Source organism: Gymnoscopelus braueri (assembly GCF_963280865.1).
Source record: "Gymnoscopelus braueri genome assembly, chromosome: 10".
NCBI lineage: Eukaryota > Metazoa > Chordata > Actinopteri > Myctophiformes > Myctophidae > Gymnoscopelus > Gymnoscopelus braueri.
In genome coordinates, this window is record NC_137611.1 from 40413638 (window position 1) to 40434214 (window position 20577).

Genomic DNA, 20577 nt, shown 5'->3' on the forward strand with positions numbered 1-20577 from the left:
ACTCTATGTACATTAAACATTCAACAGTGGTCAAGAACGGAGGCACTGTGGACAGATGAGATTTCTGGAAGGAACGCTACATTCCTAAGAGGCGCATGGGAAGATTTCCTTATATCAGTGGACTAAAAAACATGATATCACATTAACTTTGAACAAACCTCTTAAAAACAGCAAGGATTGCATGAGTCTCCTACCTTGGATGGGAGTTTTGTCTGTTTCAGTGTGCAACGTTGTGGTAAATTATAAATGAGGATGGTTATCTTTGTCCTGCCCTTCACTAATGAAACTTTAACAGCTTCTCAGACAGAACACCTACCTTTATTGGCTTCCCTTGGAAGGTTTTCACCTCTTCACGGAGGTACTGATATGCCTGGGAACCAGGAAAAGTTACATTAAACTCAGGAATAGAAAATATGTGTACTGTACACACACACCTCCATAACGGTAAACTGCTGTGATGTTAAAGACGGTCCTGGATAAAATGTAATTTAGATACCAAATCATCATTTGGAGCTTCTAGTTGACTGGTGATGAGACAGTAGAAGTGGCAGTGAATTTTGGTAATCTACAACCCACTGTTGCGTCTTCACCAGATTCAGTTTCTCGCTCAGGATAAAATGTTATTTAAGAAAAGTAGTGATTGATAAGAAAACAATAAATAACAAGCCGAGTTTCATTACCTGCTGTGCATCAGCCTCTGATTCAAAAGTGATGAACCAGTTGTCATTGTAGGCAAACTCGCAATTGATGAACTTGGGTAAGTTGTCTCCCTTGAACAGAGCTTCCACCTCCTTCAAGACAAAAACATAAAATACAAATGAGGTCAGAAATCAAGCAAATCCCTTTAGTACTGTAACTGTCAGCTTCCTTTCAAAATATTAAGATTTGGCAAGAGAAATGACACTTTCCTATCCTATAATGTCTGATATATAATAATTTGTCATAATTTCTTGTAACAAGGAAGAAAACTGCATGTTAAACAACAGAGAATATGATAGAGATGCCCCATTTTAAACAGATGGTGGAGCCGATAACATTGTATCTTATTTTAAAGTGATAGCTCGAGTCACAATGCTATCAGTGAGACTCTAAATTCCAAGACAGTTCGTTTAGATTCATGTTCCTTGAAAATGGTACCACTGCCAAACTGCAGTCTCATTATTTTTCTACCTATAAATTGGTTTGCTACAACCAATAAACATGACTAGACACAGGAACATTGAACATAAATAAGACTCAATTTCAGCCCTTTTAAAATGAGCGCTCCAACTCTTAGAATAGAACTGCAAACACATTCATTCTGATGACCAGCCAAATGCTGTGGTTGTGAAACTTGAGATTTCAATTTGGTTGGAAAACACAGGTTGCCTTGAGTCTGTCAAACCCCAAGGCATAAATCCAACACGCCTGCCATGGCACGGTGGGGGACTGGCACAGGATTAGCAATCCAACAGTGGGCAGAGTAAACTCAAAGGCTGTCAAGAGATGGCAGTGATATACTGACCTCTTTGAGGTACCGTCAGGGATACAAACTGACCTCTGAGGAACTGTCAGGGTGATATTCACTTCTATGAGGTACTTTTTCAGGGACATACTGACCTCTATGGGGGTACTCTCAGGGACTTCTCTGAGGATAACGATGCAGCGGTTCTGATTGGGCCGAACCTTCTCCCCCTTCTCATCCACCTGGACCAATGGTAGAGCTGGAGGCAGATGCAGAGAAACAGCATTCAGTTCACCAGCAAATTGAACATTAGAATTAAACGGGACACATTAAGAAATAAAATAAATGTTGAGCTTTATTACCTGGCTATTTTAAGGCTATGCTACTTGCTCCATTTACTTAAAGGGCAAGACCACTTTTGGTAGGGTTGTGTAGCTTACCTTGCCATGATGTAACTCCAAAGGTGGGCAAGAAATAAAAAATAATTGCTCCATTAATTAGAAATGGATAATTCAAAATATGCTCCTCATTGACTTACATTGTACGGTAAAACAGCTCTCAAAGTCAATCTTTTCGCACATAAACAAACGCAAACAAAGTTGATTCAGACAATATAGAACATCACCAAACCCAGTACTGTTTTTTTTTTTAAATAGAAATGTCAACTTCCTGTTGATTTTGCCATTTTTAATAAGTAGAAAACCTGGACTGGATCCGCGGATCCGGATCCAGATCTTCAAATAGTAAAATCAACAGGAAGTTGACATTTTTATAAAAAAAAAAAACAGTACTGGGTTTGGTGATGCTCTATATTGCCTGAATCAGCTATGTTTGGGTTCATTTATGTGCTAAAAGAGTGACTTTGAGAGCTGTTTTACCATACAATGTAAGTCAATGTGGAGCATATTTTTGAATGATCAATTTCTAATCAATGGAGAAATTATTTTTGATTTCTTGCCCGCCTTTGGGGTTACATCATGGCAAGGTAACTACACAACCCAAACCTCTACCAAAGTGGTCTTACCCTTTAAGCTTCTGTTATTGAACTCATTAAAATCTGTTCTATATAAGAACATCCGCTAAATGCCATATTTAAGCATGACATTTTAACACATTGACCGCCAGAGGTTAATCTCATAATGTACTCACCAGTGCCAACGTTTTATTGTTGTTTTTTGTTTTTTTCACGTCGCCACAGATCTTGTTAAAATCCTTAAGATTGAGCTGTGCACTGTTTGTAAACATCGCGGAGATCTCACTGCTTCTACCAGTGAAGACCACGTGTCAAACGGAGCCGCCATGTTTGAGTTCTGACCGTTTAAGTTAACATGGGAAATGCGAGGATGAAAAACTACATGTTTACAGGGGCTTTTACAGGGGTTATTGTGTACGACTTAGAATGGAGGCAGACGGGAAACAAAAAACGTGATCGCACTTCCGGTCGAGATCGGGTGGTGTTACACTGAAAATGGTCCCCCTAGAAAATTAAAAAAAAAAAAAAATTCGAAAAAAAGGAAAAAGCACCACAGCCCGTAGGCTACGGGATTGCCGCTTAACCGTTGGATTTAACGGCCCGTAGAACTACGGGCCCGGCGGTAAATGTGTTAAAGGATAACTAAATGTTAAAGGATTCACGCAGCCTAAAAGCAGTAATCACATAAGGGCCGTTTCACATCCTTGGGTATCAGAATAACCAAGCAACAGCAATTGGCGCTCATTACCTTCAATTAACACTCCTTTCTTACAGGATCATTCAAGGGACACAGGAAGACTGTTATTCTTGACCCTAGCAACTATTGTTTGTTTGTAATCTTGTGGATCTAGGAAGAGAAGCCTAATCTTCATCAGCACTGATTTGAAATTCATTATCTCTCAGAATGAAGCCATCAGCTAAATGCCTAAAATGTAAATGTAAATATAAAATGCCATAACAATGAGAGATGCAGCTTTTTTACACTACAATATACACAAACAACATTAAGAACTGCCTAAGGACACTCAGCATGATTCTAATTGAATCCCCTGTTGCTGCAAACATCACTGGACCAAACAAGACTTAAAGTTTAGTTAAGTTTTAGGACTTCTACCGATGGAGAGAGAGGCAGTTGTAACTGTAACACCTGGGATTTGAAGCCGGGTCTCCCACATGGGGAGACTCCCCTGTTGGCAGGGGAGATATTGGACTTATGAGCTTCAGGCAGGGCTACTTGTAAACCAATAATATCCTACCAGACACCAGGGGTCTAAATTTCTCAATGGAAGAGTAGAGAGACCACCTCCAACCACAAGTTATGTATGTATTCATTAAAATAAGTTGCAGACTGCAGCTTTAACAGAGTCTAACAGAGCTGATATAGTACAAATTGATTTTTTAAATGTATTTTTTTAACACTCAGCTCTTGAATAAAACAAAACGATCTGTCAGGACTCTCTCGCCAGACTCTGCTTTAACAGTTTCTCATGGGAAATTAAATGACAAAGCAAGGTCCTGCTGTAATACAAACATTTACTTTGCAACAGGCAGGTGCAACGACAGAAGATTTCAGAACCAGTAAGCAATAGACATTTAACACCTTTCAGAATGTGCAAGATTATCTGGTGAGGCAATGAACAGTCAAGTTTTGGGGGTATAAAGCATGGAATTACATGCAGATTTAAAACCTGCCAGCACCGACATCTTGGTTGATTGGCATATTATGTAATTTTGATGTTTGACATTTTTAATCCAAAACGTCATGATCTCAAAAGTCATCTCTTCCGTGTAGCGGTAGCCTCCTTATCCAACCAAGTTTCATTAAAATCTGGCCATGCATTTGGTGTATTTTCCCCCACAACAGACACACAGATACTGACAGGAGCGAGATACAATCCTGCCATGCATCTCAGCGGGCAGGGTAAACACATAATCTGTGTTTTAGCAAAATGTCTTTTTAATGACCACTCACATCGCAGGATGTCCACAATGAGCTCAACGTCCGTGCTGAGCTTCTTTACATGGTCCAGGTTGGCCACCGTCACTATTGGCACATACTGGTCACTGTCCATCTGAGAGATGAGGTACATGTCGCTGGCCAGGTTCTCCCTGGAAACAAACACACGGGAGAAAGGAGGTCAGCTGACAAAATGTCTTCTGAACGTCATGTTTCGGAACCGCTGCCGAGTTACTGTAACCACCAAGACGATTTTTCCTGAGCCCAGAGTATGCTTTGAATTGTTTTCAATGGGAGCGGCCCATATTTACACTACGCTACAAATGCCAGCAGCATGATGAGGCGCTGAGTGTGTATTCCGAGCAATATGGAATTTTTATCTGGTCACCGTCACCTTTTACCCAGCCGCCTAATCACGGTGGAGGAGGAAAGGTAAAAAGAACACAAAAGAACATTTGTCAATTCCTAGATGTACAAATGTGCATAGAAATGTTGCTGGAAATGCTTACCATTTCACAATTTTCAGCTCAACAAAAACAATATATTAAACCTATTATTACCTTATATAATTACATTGAATTTGTTATATTCATTGTGGAATTGTATTTTCTTAATGGCAGAATGGCATTAATATAACGCTATTAATGGAGCAAGTTGTGGTCCAGTGTGAGCTCCTAGTGGCTCAAGCCAGCAGCCGTGACAGTTTCTGTCAGCTTGTCTGTAAACAATCTATACATTTAAGGCAAGAAATGGGCCTTTCAGTTGATCAATCGTGATTAATTTAACATCTACACCTGTTATTGTAAAGCTTCGTTATCAATATTCGTCTGAGTATCTCAGCTGAAAAATTACTTTGCCTTCCAAGCGCCCTCAAGCGCTCCCAGGTGGGTGCTATAGAAGAGCACCTCGCGTTTCCAGCTGGGAGAAAAAGAACATGCTTTGGTGGGCACACAGCCTGAATGCGGTTTTACGAATTCACAGCAACAGCAGTATTCCGTTTCCACGTCCTGAGAAAGTGGCGTATGGTAAGGGCGACTTCAAGGCAGGAGAAGGAGACAGCAAAAAGTAGTGCAAAAAGTTGAGGACAGGTCAACAATCGCTGCCGCTTTGAGGTGAGACAAAGCAGCAATCAACCAGAAGAACACTGTGGTCTGAACTAGGCAAACACACAAAGGAGATGTAGATGTGTCCCATGTTTTGTACACACAAATTTAGCAGAAAAACGCTTAGAGGAAAACAACTATCGCTGTTGGTGTGAATTGGGCTTTAGGGCTGATAGTTGCTGAAAGTTAAGAGAATGAGGAAGAGTGAGGGAGAGGAACGAGGAGGATGAAAGTCAGAGTATGAGAGACAAAGAAAGAGGAGCAGAGAAATGACACATTCAGTTAGTTCACTCAACTAGGACTCTGCCTTCATGTCTTGTCTATTTTTAACTGTCCTTTTAACCACCGTTTCCAAACAGCAAACCTCCATGTACGACAGACAATGCAGTGAAATCTCATCTGGGACCAGTCAATGCGTCTATGACGCATGCGGACAAAGCCTGGCAGAGCCGGTAAGGTAATGATTAAAAAGGTCATCAAATTGTATGGAGATTAACTGATTCACTGCCAATCACGTAGATCTACGCGAACCTATTTAAAGCCACCACGTGCCAGTAGCGTAGATCTACGTTCTTTTTTTTTTTTCATATTTTTTTTTTTTCAATTTGACCCAAAGACCAAGGAGATGATTTTTCGAAGATCTAGACTCCTATCCACTTCCTTGTTACCTTAAAACTTAAAAATTCTGTATCTCGGCTCCTGAGTACTTTTTTTTTCAATGAAAAATCTCTGGCACTGGCTAAAAAAAATATGAAAATACCTCTGGCAGTTAATGGGTTAATACTCTTATCGTCCATGACTCTTTGCTGTCATAGAACCATGGTAAAATCCTGATTTTTAATTTAACTCTTAAAGTGCACAAATTAACAAAATGGACATTTACAGGTCCATTGTGTTCCTTTGTACAGTCTCAAGAGTTAAATTAAAGGTAATCTTTGCCGATTTTCAACGCAAATCCCTGTTCTGATTAGTGTGGTAAAAACGTACCTTGTGTATTCTGTGAATTTAGAGCTTGCCTCAGTGTCATCGTGGACATTTTGCCAATTTTGAAAATCAGAGAATACATAAGATCATTTTTGCCACACTATATACAGTATATCAGACCTTCCCATACCAGAACAATGGGGTTGGTTCAAAATCAGTGTCCCTTTAACACTCAGGATTTTACAATGTACAAGTCAACCCTATGTGGCTTTGTGTGCGTCAATAAAGATCAGGAGAGCAGACCAATCCATGAGGCCCATTGGTCCACCCCCACGCCAGCGGTCTTCTCTGACAGTATGAAATAGGGCTTTCATTCAGGGCACGCCTCACGCCCACAGCAGGGGACCAACAGACAGAGAGACAGAGAGCGAGACAGAGAGACAAACGAGTACGCAGGCTGCTGTTGCTAAATCACGGCATATTTCAGAGTTCTCCATGGGTGAATCTTGATCGCTCTTAACATAAACACTATTGCTTGGATCAACGGAGCCAAGGGGGAGGGGGACTATGGCGTTTTATTCTTTTGTTAATGAGTTGTTAAGAGACACAATTTTTCTTGTCAGGGCTCCGTTATAAAGTGCATCTCTCCGTTAAGAGCCAGAGTACAGCGTCTGAGCAGTGGAGCCTTTTCATGCATGCAGTGTTTATGAGTTTATGTGTTCATGTTGGATCTCAGATCAGTTCAACTCACCGTGACAGACAGAACTCCAGGGTTTTCTTCAGGTGGTCCCTCAGTCCCTCCTGGCCGTTCTCTGGCTGGGCATCACCGCCTGTTGACACACACATAAAACAACCACAGATTCAGAACAATAAAATGTTTCCCTCCGCCACCCGTGTGTGTGAATGGGTGAAGCACAGTGTAAAGTGCTTTAGATAAAGGCAACCGTTTGTTCAACCGAGGTTGAAAATATAAAGTGTGAAAATGCCTTGTCCAACCCCGGGGTGAGAGATTAAAGCAATTGTGAAATAAAGAAGGGCAGGTCTAACAGTGTCACCCATTGAGAAAGCACCCTATTCTACCCTGCAATGCATTTTCTTTTCCCCATGTAAACGCTCCTTTTGTATGGAGCAGACATCAATTGCTCATTGACTGTGTGTAGATCAAGACATTTACACTTTAATACAGTAAGACGACGTAGCTCTCGATAACATAAAATCTCATGCCTCTAAAAGATATGATGCAATTTACCTGCCAATGACAAAGACTTACTGAGCCAAATAAAAGAGGCATATTGCCAGCATCACTCAATCTGCAACAGCGGCTTCAGGCACACACGAAAACCCTGTTTTTATTTAGTAAGATTTCTCACGTGGTTGAAAATTATCAAATGATGCACCCTGAAATAGTTCCCTTTCCCTAACAGCAGGAAATAGGCTGCTGTTCTGTAGACACCGCGTACCCTTTCCGTGTTAGACAAGTGGTGAAGCATTGACCACAATAGAATCGCAATTTTAAAATGCAGTTGAAGGCATCATTTTTTAAAACTCCATCGGCAAGGATCAAATTAGTTGCAGAAATGCAAACAATCATTAAAAGACACCCGACTATAAAGGATCTACACATGCAACTCTACCGACCCACCTGTGTGTGGGGGGTCGTGCCCAGTTTCAGGGTACTCTGTGTAGGCTGGTTCAGAGCACTCCAGTGTGACGGAGGCCATGGGTGCGGTGTCCGCCAGCATCACTGGCACCGGGGGAGGCTCATCAGGGTGGGCTAGTAGAGGCTCCTTATAAGCCTTGTCTTCACTAGCTTCATAGCCTGGACAGAAAATCATATGGGGAAATAAAAGCATCAAATCACTGTTTCATCTCTGGTTTTATGGACAATTTCATCCCGTTGCTAGGAGACGAGCCAAAACGCTTTTGGACACAACCAGTCTGCCATCGGTTGGTTAATATAGTCTTGTAGTTAGCTAGCGTTGGCCAACTATGTTATCTATCATAATGTTAGCTATAGACTGGATAGGGTTGTGTAGTAGTGAGAAGACCACAAGATAGTGAGATACTTTCTCCCAGTATTGATTTTTCTCATCATAATAACCACTGGGCATTACATTGTAGCTAGCCATTTGTTTATTATTAATTGTGTATCCAGGAAACAGATCAGAAGTTCATATGAGTTGGAATGTTCACCGTTATTATATACTGTGCAGGTAGCACTAGTTGGCAAGGCAGCTACTTGGGAATCTGGGCCCCAAAACAACATATCATTACGCAATTATAATAAGAACATTCATCATGGCTTCTTTCAAGGCATCCCAGTGCCATTTGGGTTCACATATTAAAAGGACATACCTGTTTATTAACTCTTTGACTGCGGACGACGCGATAACGCGTCAAGTGCTACTTTGTCCAGTTGGCCGTCGACGCGCTCGACACGCTGGACGCGCGTTCATTGTTTAATCTCTGATTGCGCTATGCTGCTTAATATTCAATGTTATTCTCGAGTTCCACTTACTTCACGGACATCTGCATCCGGTTTCATGACCTGGATTCCGTTTCCGGTTTTTGATTCTTTTCCCCAGTCATTTTCGTCCAAAATAGGTAAATAAACGGTCTTTCACACGGTATGACGGACAAACGGACAGTTTCTCTTCTATAATCTATGGTCTGGGTGACGATCAGTCATCGCCGTCGTATATCACAACGTAATTTTCGCCGATCAAAACAATGGGGGGGACGTCACATCCGTTTTCATGTTTTTCCTTGTCTAATCTATGAAGAAGGGTGAGAGAGACCCAACGACATGATCAAAGCTGTCATGTGCTGCGCTCTAGTGGCGGATTTGTGCTGGGTCTTTACATTATGTGTCCTTAAATTATTTTCATGAGAAAAATTCAAAATATAAAAATAAAAAAACACGAAAATTGCTGGCACTGGGGGAGTACTTTATGAAAATACTCTGGCAGTCAAAGAGTTAAGGTAAATTTGGAAAAATAATAAAACTCTTAATTTGACTAGTTGATTTAACTTTTTAATTAATAGGTGGTGGAGGCCCCAGTGCTGAATCAGTACAAAGGAAATGCTGACTAAATGGTTAAAGCTATCCCTTGGTTGAACTGGGTCCATACATCTAAAGCCTGTTTATGAGACACAGATTAGACATAATCCAGTATGAGGTAGGAATTTCAAAAGCCAATCTTAGACGGCACCCAAATTACATTGACTAATACACAGGATATAAAGTAGTTGAAGGCTAAATATCAGTTTTTTAAAATACCCATGTACGTGTGCACAGGGCCTGAGTCAAACAGGCTAATCAATAATTTCTGTTTCACCCCCATATCTTTGTTAAGCCTGTCTGTGAGAAAAGCTATACTTGGCTGGCTCTTTATCACATTAAAATGAGTGATTATGCTCATTTGTGTAGAAGGGAGTGGGGACTGTGGGAGGAATATTCATGGCTCACACTAAATTGAGTATGAATGATTTAAGACATTTTTTAAGTGTGACGAGGAAAAAGACAAGAAAGTAGTGGAGTGGGTTGCTGACCAAAGGAGGGTTGCATGTTCAAATCTCCAGCCTATCTGGGTGGGGAGAATTCAAGTCATCCCATCCATTTTATTGCCCAGTCCTACCATCACCCAATGGTTTTTGCTGAGTCCCAGAGGCTGAATGATTGGAAATTACTACCAGTCAAATACAGGTAAAGTGGTAAATGTTGTCTATTTCTCTGCTCTTAGGCCTTTTGACGAGTAAACAGTCATCTATTAGACACTGATCCTTGTACCAAGGGATATTTAGATGGTAAATTATAGCTAGTTGAAGACAAAATAAAAAAAGATTGTGCTGGAGATTGGGAGGTTGAGGGAGGTACCGTCTGACCTTCAGGGCCAGGGTCGGCGGAGCTCTCAGAGCCTTCCTTCCATGTGTGGAGGGCAGCGGGTGTGGTGTCAGTGTTCCCACTGCGGTCCAGGCTAAACATGTGGTTGGCCCATGCTTTCGCATTGGGGTTCAGGTCCGAAACCTTGGCGGATTCCTGGGAAGACAAAACAAAAGGGGATGGTAAATAAAGGAGGACTTTTACATTGGGTGTGGTGTTTCTTTTATATCCAGTATCCAGAGTACCCAACAATGGCTGTCAATGTCAACGGGTAAAATTCAAATGCATTTTAATTGTTGATATTTTAGGCCCCTGCTCTGAGGCAAAAGCTCAATATGTTTAAATAATTCACTTTTTCAATGCTCTCATCCAGAGCTTTGAAAAATGTTAAATGAGAGACACAAGTACATTTAGTGGTGGTGTAAGCAATTCAGATTTTCTGGGGATTCATAATTGACTGACAACATTGATTCTGTTTCGACTGTATAATTGATTCATAAACCCATTTAGACCCGAGGCTAAAAACGCCTTCTAAATCCTAACAGTTTTCTGAAAAACAATTTTATTCAAAAGAAAATAAAAAAATGTTGCTATATATAGCAAAATCTAAAATGTGACACAGATGTTGTCCCGAACTGAAAGTTATAAAGACGTATAGGTTACAACAAGTCTAAATGGGTTAAGTGGTCCAGTCACATTGGCACATCATTATATAAACACTAGATAACCATCACGTACATTTCCCCTTGCCATCGAGCTGCCCATGCTGTGGGTAACACCAGAGATTAGGTACAAATTCACTCTAGCATGTTTCCCATTAAAAACCATGAAGCGTCATCTGCATACTGTTCCACTCGTTTCACAAAAGACGTCACAGGGGACACAAATTGAGGCACTGATTCATTACTTAGGCAAGAACACAATGTTTAGTTTGGTTCAGAACTTCAGACATGAACACGGTAAAGGTCAAATTCACACAAAAAAATACAAATCTATCTATAAATCCATGGATTTTCTGTCTGTTTTATAACTCGAGCACCATCTGACCGATCGACTTCAAAACTTGGCATGTGTATCACCGAAGGACCAGCGGGTGTCTTGTGACCAGTGGAAATTTGGCCGGACCAGCGCTTGTCCAGAACCGAAAATCCAAATATCTCTATCTGTCTGTCTGAGTCGCTTTCATGGAGATCCCTGATGCCACCAATGTGACATCATAGGCTGACCTCCATGTACTATGACAACGGGTACAGTAGGAATTGCATAAGCAGAGGGGCATGCGTACAACAGGCATCGCCCAAGTGATAAAAAATATGCATAAATACACTGCAACAACAATGCTCGACAATAACAAATGCTATGCCAACTGAGAAGACATGTATAGTACTGTATTGATTATATCAAATAATTTCAGTAAATGTTAAACCAAGACGGTACCTATTCTTCAGGTATCCGTTTACACAGGAGCGTGCCACCTTTATAATTTCATATCTTTGTAGTTGATATACATATCCAAATGTAATACCTTTCTGATAACTAATCAGACGGTTTAGATGAATAACTCGGTTTCCATGATAACCAGAACTAAGGGGGCAGGTGAGACTTTACTGAACACGTCACGGCAGGTTAAGTGCCAGACATTATAATGGCCTGAGGTTCTAATATTAATGCATGGAGGTGCTAATGGAAGTTCCGATGCAGCCAGGGAGCGATGGATATGCCTGGCCCCAACTGGGGACTGTAGGATGGAGACTGGACCTCATTCATCGCTTCTAATTGAAGTTTGGCAAGGGGGCTAGGCTACTCAATATTTCTTTAAGTGTCGTTGATGGCTGGAACCGAGTGATTTACTATGGTCTCAACAATGTGGACTACATCAGTAATTTGGCTTTCCGGACCTCATTCTGCTGACTATGACACTTTATAGTTTGTTCGATGGCGCCGTTATGACTGTGATCATATTCTTGTTAGTTCTATATTTTCTTGTTTGATTTGTCTGTCAGGTATCGGTGTGTCTGTGCACTATGCAAATAGACCTGTGCCAGTAGTATGGAGATGATTGGCTTTCCAACAAATATGAAAGAGAGAAACATTGGCAGGGAATAATTATTTTTGTGTTGATTTCATTTGAAATCTCCTGCCTCAGAGCTTTCAAATACATATTTATTGACAATTGTCAACAGCCAAGAATGGACAGCAAGGGCTGACAGGGACCGACTTATAGTGTGAGCACTCAAGTCGGGCTTAATGATCAGACCATACAGTGTCCGTGTGTGAACAAACAAATCGTGAGCTTTGACTTGACATCACAAACAATCAGTTTGAGTACTAGTACAAAATTACATTTCTAAAATCATGCAGCGTATGCCCAGTTTTAGTGGTGGAAATGGCATCAATAACATTTGCAATTTTAGAATGAAATTATCTACAAGCTTATTGACTGATCACAGGTGTGGAAGAACACTTGTGTGTACAGAGATAGTAGCCTGGCATTGGCCAGACTGACAACGTGGATTCACTCTCACGTTCCTCCCAGGTATCAGTCTGGACTTCGGCCCATAGGGAGCGAGTATGAGAAATCATTAAATGATTTTGATGCTTTTCACTGTTGTACGGACAGCAGTTGAAACGCAGTCACTGATTGGCCCGATCATTTTATGATTTCTCATACTCGCTCCCTATGGGCCGAAGTCCAGACTACCGGGGAGGAACTTGAGAGTGAATCCACGTCATCAGTCTGGCCAATGCCAGGCTACAGAGATAGTACTCTCAAAGAAAACTCTGGAATGATCATAGAGCGCAACAGTTACCACAACTTTAGACATGTTGAGACCATTGGAGATGATTAAGTCTAAAAGTGTGCCCCGTGCTGTGGGTGGGCTCCGTCACATGCTGAATCAGCCCATATTTATCAAGAACACAGCACAGTTCTTTGTCCTGGGGTTTATCAACATGAATGATAAAATCACCAACAATAACTTCACAGTCAAAGTCAATACAAATTACAGACAATAGTTCAGCAAAGCAAAAACAAATATGCAGTATTCCGGTGGCCTTTAGATATTTAGGAACACAGCTCGAGAGGAACAATCAATTGAAGACATATTCAAAAGAGGTCAAATTTCCATAAGTTGGAAACTTGCATTGGAGGTCATCTTTAAACAAAACAGAAACTCCACATTTGGTCTTATGCACTCCAACTTCACTCATAAAACTGAAGTTGGGAGTTGTTGCTTCAATAAAAACAGTTGCACTGTTAACATAAAATCAAGCTTGTACTTAATAAAAATCATTGAATAAAAGTGATTTCCCTGTCAAAGACATTTAATAAAGCTAGATTTAGTGTGTCAAAAGTATTATCTGCCCCATTCTTTGGGACAGATTGTGGCTGATGAGGAATTTGGAGAATTGGTTGAGTGCTTCCTGTTTATTTTTGTATTATGTATACCAGTACAGGAATCCTCAGCAAGTTAATTATGTGACAAAATAACAAGTTTAGTATGAATTTAAAAAAAAAGTGCAACCTGGCTTTCCTCTGCCATTAATGGTGGTGTTGTGTTAATCGAGCGTCTGGTTGCAGTGTCGTCACCTCAGCTTAACTAATCCAGAGTAACAGCACTGCTTGCCCCTCCCATAGGTTAACAGAACTCAGGTTAGTCCTACCTCTTGAGAACCTCATCTAAAACCAAGTCATAGCGTATGAAAACAAATCCAGAACCCGTGGAATACGCTACAAGAGACATGGCACGTAGTTCTTGTAGTCACAAGTTTACAATGTGGCATCTTAGGTTTCTCAGCAACATGAGACGGAACAGAACATTTGAAGTCAATCTTCTTACCTTCATGACACAGAATCAGTCATAAACATTGATGTCATTTCTGTCACTAATCATTCTTACGGCATGGTAATTGGACAGAGCACTACGCAGCAAGCATCAAACAATGACGTGACGACAAGCCAGCTCAGAAGTGGCAGCCCTGGTCTATAATAATAACCTCGGTTTCTGGACATACTCACAGGATCAAAGCCAACGCTGTGCCAGTCCCTCAGGCAGGTCTCACAGGCCAGCAGACTGTAGCTCAGAGCTGTGGTTAGAGCCAGGGTTTCCTCAAAGTCCTGAGGCAAACCCCGCCCGGCGTTCACAGTGGGGGGCGGAGGGACAAGGCTCCAGTGTATCCAGTCCATGTTCCACAAGGTAATGTCAAGACATTCACAAATGGATTACTCTTGCGAGTGTTCACAGCCGACTGCATGTGCTTCAACCAGTAACAGCGCTTGAATCCACGATGCGCACCGGCAAAAAAACATCTGTGTGCGTGCACGCGCACACACACACACACACACACACACACACACACACACACACACACACACCAGATGCAGTCTAACCACACACAGGGATAAGATACATTTCTGCTTCATACATGTATACACACACATGCAAATTTTGCACAATCTCCTTTCATGAAATCATAATTTGCATGTACCTGTAGACACACACAAACACACACGACAATCTGTGCCACACTTGCAGAAAACCAACTAGCCTTTCATGCTGTGCCCTAACCCTGCTCCAATCATCACAACACAGTGCTGTACATGGACACGGACGCATACACAAACAAGCTCCACACGCCAACAACAAGCCACTCTCTCCCATGTACGGAGTCCCAGTAGATTATGTGCGCTTCAAGCCGTACCCCGTCTCATTCTACATCCCCCACCCCCGTCACCCAAACACTTTCTCCAGGTCCTGGATGTCACCGGTAGCTCCAGGCTACTGTGGAGTCAGGCGGTCGCTCCACTCTGTCTCTCGCCTGTCAAACTCACTCTGGTCGCCAGGCGAGATGTAGGCGACAGGTCACCGTGGAGCCGAGTCTACAAATCAGTGGAGATGATTTATTTTTCCAGGGGGGGGTGCGGGGGGGCTACTGACGTGGCACAAGACCATTGGTTGTCACGCTAGGAGGAAGTCTCACTGCTTTGTTTAGCGCCGTTGGCCGTCTGATGAGTCATTCACGTTTGGTGAATTCAGCCTTCCTTTTCAAGCATCGATTTCAATGGCAACGTTGTACTGGCAGGCGGCATGTTAAATTTGCGAGGCAAGGAGCTTTGAGCGGTCCGATGGAGAGAGGGACGGGAGGGGCAGATACAGATGAAAGGGGTGAGAGAAATGGAAGAGACAGGCAGGCAGAGAGGGGGAGAAAAGACAGAGGCATGCAGACAAAGAGAGAGAGAAGGCAAGAGAGGAGGATATTTAGAGAAACAATGACAAAGTGTTAGACAGACAGAAACAGACATACAGAGAGAGCGAGACATCCATACAGTTCAGACCTCTAGCTGCTGTGTTCAGCACATACACACACGCAGTTCCTCTGAGTCATTCTCTGGTGAAGCGCAGAGCTCCATCAACACTTCAGTGACAACACCTGCGTTCTGCTGTAAATGTGAAGAGAGGCTTGCTGCTCCCGTCGTGCGTGTGTGCGTGTGCGCGTGTGTGTGAGAGAGACAAAAAGAGAGAGGAACAAAGAACGGCAGAGAAAGAGAGGCAGCAAGCAGGAGAGAGAAATCGAAACGGGGAAATATAAAGAGAGGGAGTGTGTGGAGGAGAGGACGACAGAAGATGCCTGATACATGAGGAGGAGATGAGGAGAGGAGACAGGCTTCTCCTGCCCGTTTCCTGACTCATATTTCACCAGCGCTGCACCATCAGCCCAGCACACACAAACTAGGACACACACCTACAGTAGACACAAACAGCGGTACACAGTGACTGACACACTACATACTAAATATGCTAATAAGCCGACAAACACAAGCCGCTTCACCAAGACACAACCTTACCACACATAACAGCCTGCATACACCAAGGCCAAATCAGATAAACGCACAGTAACCCAGACGTGATGTTTGTGTATGCGTATGTATGCGCACATACAGGACCAACAGTCCGCCGTGTTCTTCTAACACCCAATCATTCGCTTGCGTCCGACCTGGCTGCCATGGAAACCGTAGCTGACATTACGGGCTGCACGGCATCACACACACAGGTTTACTTGACCTTTCAGAACCCCCTCCCATCCACCAAGGAAGCACAACATTCATACGTTCCCTGGGTCTGTGATAGAGAGATTGGTAATTTGGCAGCGGACAAGAGAATATGATTCATCATCACAGAAAAGTTAAGACGTGTCAAAAGAAGGACAGACAGAGAATTGGCCCCCTGTCTAGGCCTGTCACAATTATTACATAATCGTCTAATCGCAATTATTTGAGATAATGGCAATTCTTTTTGCATAATCGTCATAATCGTTTCCATGTTGAAAGATTTTCACACATTTTCAAATATTGAAAAAAGCTGAAATAGCAGATCTCCAAGCTTACAACGCGTCACTTTGTGACGCGTTGTAAGCTTGTAGATCAGCTATTTCTGCTTTTTTTACATTTACTAAAAATGTGCAAATATGTCAATAATTGTCTCCGCCAGGGCGAAAGGCATGGCGAGAGAGTATGTTTTCGCCCCTGTCCGTCCGTCCGTGTGTCCTGTCTGTGTGTTACCAGCTAATCTCTGGCACCGTTGGCCCGGTCGCTCCGAAACTGTGCACACACACTCCCTCGATGCCAATTCAGAACCTTTTTCACATGGGCCTGTTATAGCGCCACCAGGAGGCCGATTTGTGCGAAACCCTTTTTTTTTTTACATTACTCCTACAGATTTTATCCAAACGTCATGCACATCGGTACACAGTATCTCTATAGTCATGTGATCAACACAAATCTGTCCGATTTCCCATATTCCATCCTCATTGCCTATGGTTGGCTTCCAAAGTTTGCAGGATTGGTCCGTTTTGAACAAAAAGCCTCAAACTATGCACGCAGCTTGCGATTTCCGTGAATTTTCACACGCACATTCCCACTAGACCAAGGAAGAAATGCCACCCTTTTCACATTGGCCTGTTATAGCGCCACCAGCAGGTCTAATTTAGCAAAACACATTTTTGGAACAAAATGCCTCAAATCATGAATGCAGTGTCTGCTTGCCGTGAAAGACCTAAGAATAAATGGCACCCTTTTCACATTGGCCTATTATAGCGCCACCAGGAGGCCACAATAACGTACCTGACCTGGCGGAGACCTGTGCTCCGAGGAGCATTTCTTCTACTTTCTTAGTATATTTAAGTCATTTGTCATATTTGCCCTATGCAATTAATGTTTGATTACGAAGCCTAAAAGGCTTCATATGTTCCAATGTTTAATGGCCAAACACACAATTAAAAATAAAATCGTTAATCGCAATTATTTCAGGGACAATTAATCGTCAACTTAAATTTGTAACCGTGACAGCCCTACCCCTGTCCGAGAGACAACCCCGGGAAGGGGGGGCAGCAGAGGCAGACAGGAGGATGGACAGTGGCGAGAGAGAGAAGTAGATGAAAGAAAAGAGTGAGAGAAGGGGATGGAAATGGACCGAAGCGAAGGAGACAGTGTGTATCCTTGTGACAGGCAGGAGAGGAAAGCATGGGTAGACGGACGGTGGGGTGTGTGTTTGGGGAGAGGCTAGAGGGGTGGAGAGGGAGAAAAGAGGCACAAAGAGATAACCGAAGAGTAAAGAATAACAGACAAAGACAAGAGACATGAGGGTTCGAGAGAAAGAGACGGGGAGTCTTGCTCAGAGTGCGGGCTGGGAGGTTAACCGGTGACCCCAATTGACATTAAATATTTCAAAAACATAACACATATCTATCTATCTGGCAACATGCACAAGTAATGTTGTGCTGATCAAACCAGTGGTTTGCACAATTAGCCTCAGACAAACAAAGTTTACCATGATGTAAAAACATGGGCATAAATCTATCTATCACAAATAATTCTTTACTTTTGCCTCGATTATGATTCATGAACAATTCGATTTTTTTATAGTGAAAACACTTTCTTATCTTGTAGATTTTTACAATTTTCATACTGTACAACAAATAATACAGGGTTAAGAGGTTAATCCGACTGGTCAATTTAGTACATTATCAAAAGTCTATAAATAAATTCACACCCTGTGTGAAGTGGGCGGTGTCTTGCTAGCTAATCACAATACTGAATGGAGTCAACCAATCATGTACAAAAGATAAATACATTTATTGAAACACTCTTTATGATGGACGAAACCATAATTTAAAAAAAACAAATTTATGGGTTTTTTTTAAAGTTATGGTTTCTTATATAGGGCTATGTACATGTGTCATGTGACACTGGCCAATCACAGTCCTGAATAGATTGTGATTGGCCAATCACAGCGCAGGATAATTGTACAAATTTCCAAACCTCACTTATAGGGGCGGTTTCACCGCCCAAAAATCACACCCTATGTGAAGTGGGCGGTGTCTTGCTAGCTAATCACAATACTGAATGGAGTCAACCAATCATGTACAAAAAATAAATACATTTATTGAAACACTCTTTATGATGGAAGAAACCATAACTTAAAAAAAACAAATTTATGTTTTTTTTAAAGTTATGGTTTCTTATATAGTGACACTGGCCTTCACAGTCCTGAATAGACTGTGATTGGCCAATCACGGTGCAGGGTTAGGCGTTATTTTTTGGCCAATCACAGCGCAGGATTTGCTGTACAAACCTCACTTATAGGGGCGGTTTCACCGCCCAAAAAAAATAGTCTTCAAAATATGGGTTTAGATATATTTACGGTTAATTGCCCAGCCCTATTCTATTCATCTGTTCCTCCTCTGCCTATCCTCTGTCCACTCATCTGTGTTCACTCTGCTCTCTCTCTTGGTCCATTATTCTGAATGCCCTCTCTGTTCATCTCAGCACACTTCTAGCTGCAGGCTGCTCTGATGTCATCAAGGGGTGAAGGAGCTCAAATCAAATACTAATGTATTGTTTTATCTGCTTTTTTTTTCTCACTTTCACACGCCTCAAGAGGTGGCAGTATGATTAATTTAGCAATGTGTTATTGTCCCGAGTAGGGCTGAAACTCATTTTTATTTAAATTTCCAAAAACAATGAGCTGAAAAAAACATGGGCTGCTAATAATTTGGAGGATGTGTTTTACTGTTGTATTCCACAAGAGGGCACAATCAGATGAAATAATTAGTTCATGCAAAATATGCAAGTGAAATATAATGCTTCTCGTATAGTAATAATTAGCATTAGCCATGTTAATATAATAATCTTCACTGACCAGTGGCATACAATTGTCATATTGTCCGTCACTCTCACAGACTTTGCATATTACTTTGTGCTCGTTTTCGATGTATTCGATCGATGTAAAGTCCAAAAACCAAAGTGTTCACAAAAGGTCCCCGGTTTTATGGAGTGGCGACCTTTCTAGCATGATGATCAATAAACTCGCTTCGCGGAAACAAAATTGTTTTTGTCTCTGCTACAAGCTGTAAATATTAGAAAATACTCACTGGATCATAAGAGCACAAACATATTGTTGCTGTCGGGCAGAAACCTTGTATCTCCATATTTTTTCCCCCCGTTTTCTTATTGTAAATTAATGCTCCACTTCATCATACAAGAGTGTCACACAAAAGTAATGAAAATAGCAGATCTACAAGGTCACAACGCGTCACCATGAGTTGTGAGATTGCAGATCAGCTATTCTCACTATTTTCAATGCCACTTTGGAACTTAAATTTAAGATTCTTTATAATTAAAGAGTTTACTTAATGTACTGAAATTACACTGCATATGGCATTTCCTTTTTGGCATTTCTCCGCCAACATAAATCTTAAAAAGTTGACACACCACAGCATGTGTACCAACAGTACACTCCGACGTGTGAACACCTGCAAGAGGGACAGATAACAAGTTCACCACCACCTTCCTACAGACCTACACCAGTGAAAGGAAGCTAGGACAAGACACTTTGGTCTCTTAAAAACTCTTTCCTGTATATCAGCCGTCGCTTATAAGATTTCACACATGGCTAAAAATAGGTTGTGTGTTAATGTGTGATCCATCCGTAGACATATGTGGCAGGCATATGGTGTCGTGCGGGGTGGTGAGCAACAGAATACAGGATGAGGCGAAAGAGGTCGGACTAGCTCTGGGTTATCATGGCAGGCGTATGCTTCAAGCCGTAAGCCATTAGGATGTAGAGTTTGCCTGGCATTCTGGACCATGACATGATTGAAAAGGTCACCTTATGTCTAGTCTCAAATGTGGCACTTTGGAGGAAACGAGATCACGCAAAGTATCTGAGAAACAGAGTATCAATAAACAAACTAATTACTAATTTATGCTAGAGGGAGCAAAACCTGCATAACTGA

At 41.9% G+C, this 20577-nt stretch overlaps 1 protein-coding gene across 1 annotated transcript in view; it reads right to left on the minus strand.

Moving 5' to 3' along the window:
* LOC308094350 (la-related protein 4B-like) overlaps positions 1-20577 on the minus strand; it is a 49364-nt gene that overhangs the window by 15140 nt on the left and 13647 nt on the right. The window contains exons 3-9 of the mRNA XM_080440955.1: positions 10287-10440; positions 8044-8220; positions 7153-7231; positions 4390-4526; positions 1600-1703; positions 681-791; positions 317-370 (exon numbers count right to left, since the gene is read on the minus strand). Coding sequence (XP_080297081.1) covers positions 317-370; positions 681-791; positions 1600-1703; positions 4390-4526; positions 7153-7231; positions 8044-8220; positions 10287-10440 — 816 coding nt within the window. The remainder of the gene's footprint in view (positions 1-316; positions 371-680; positions 792-1599; positions 1704-4389; positions 4527-7152; positions 7232-8043; positions 8221-10286; positions 10441-20577) is intronic.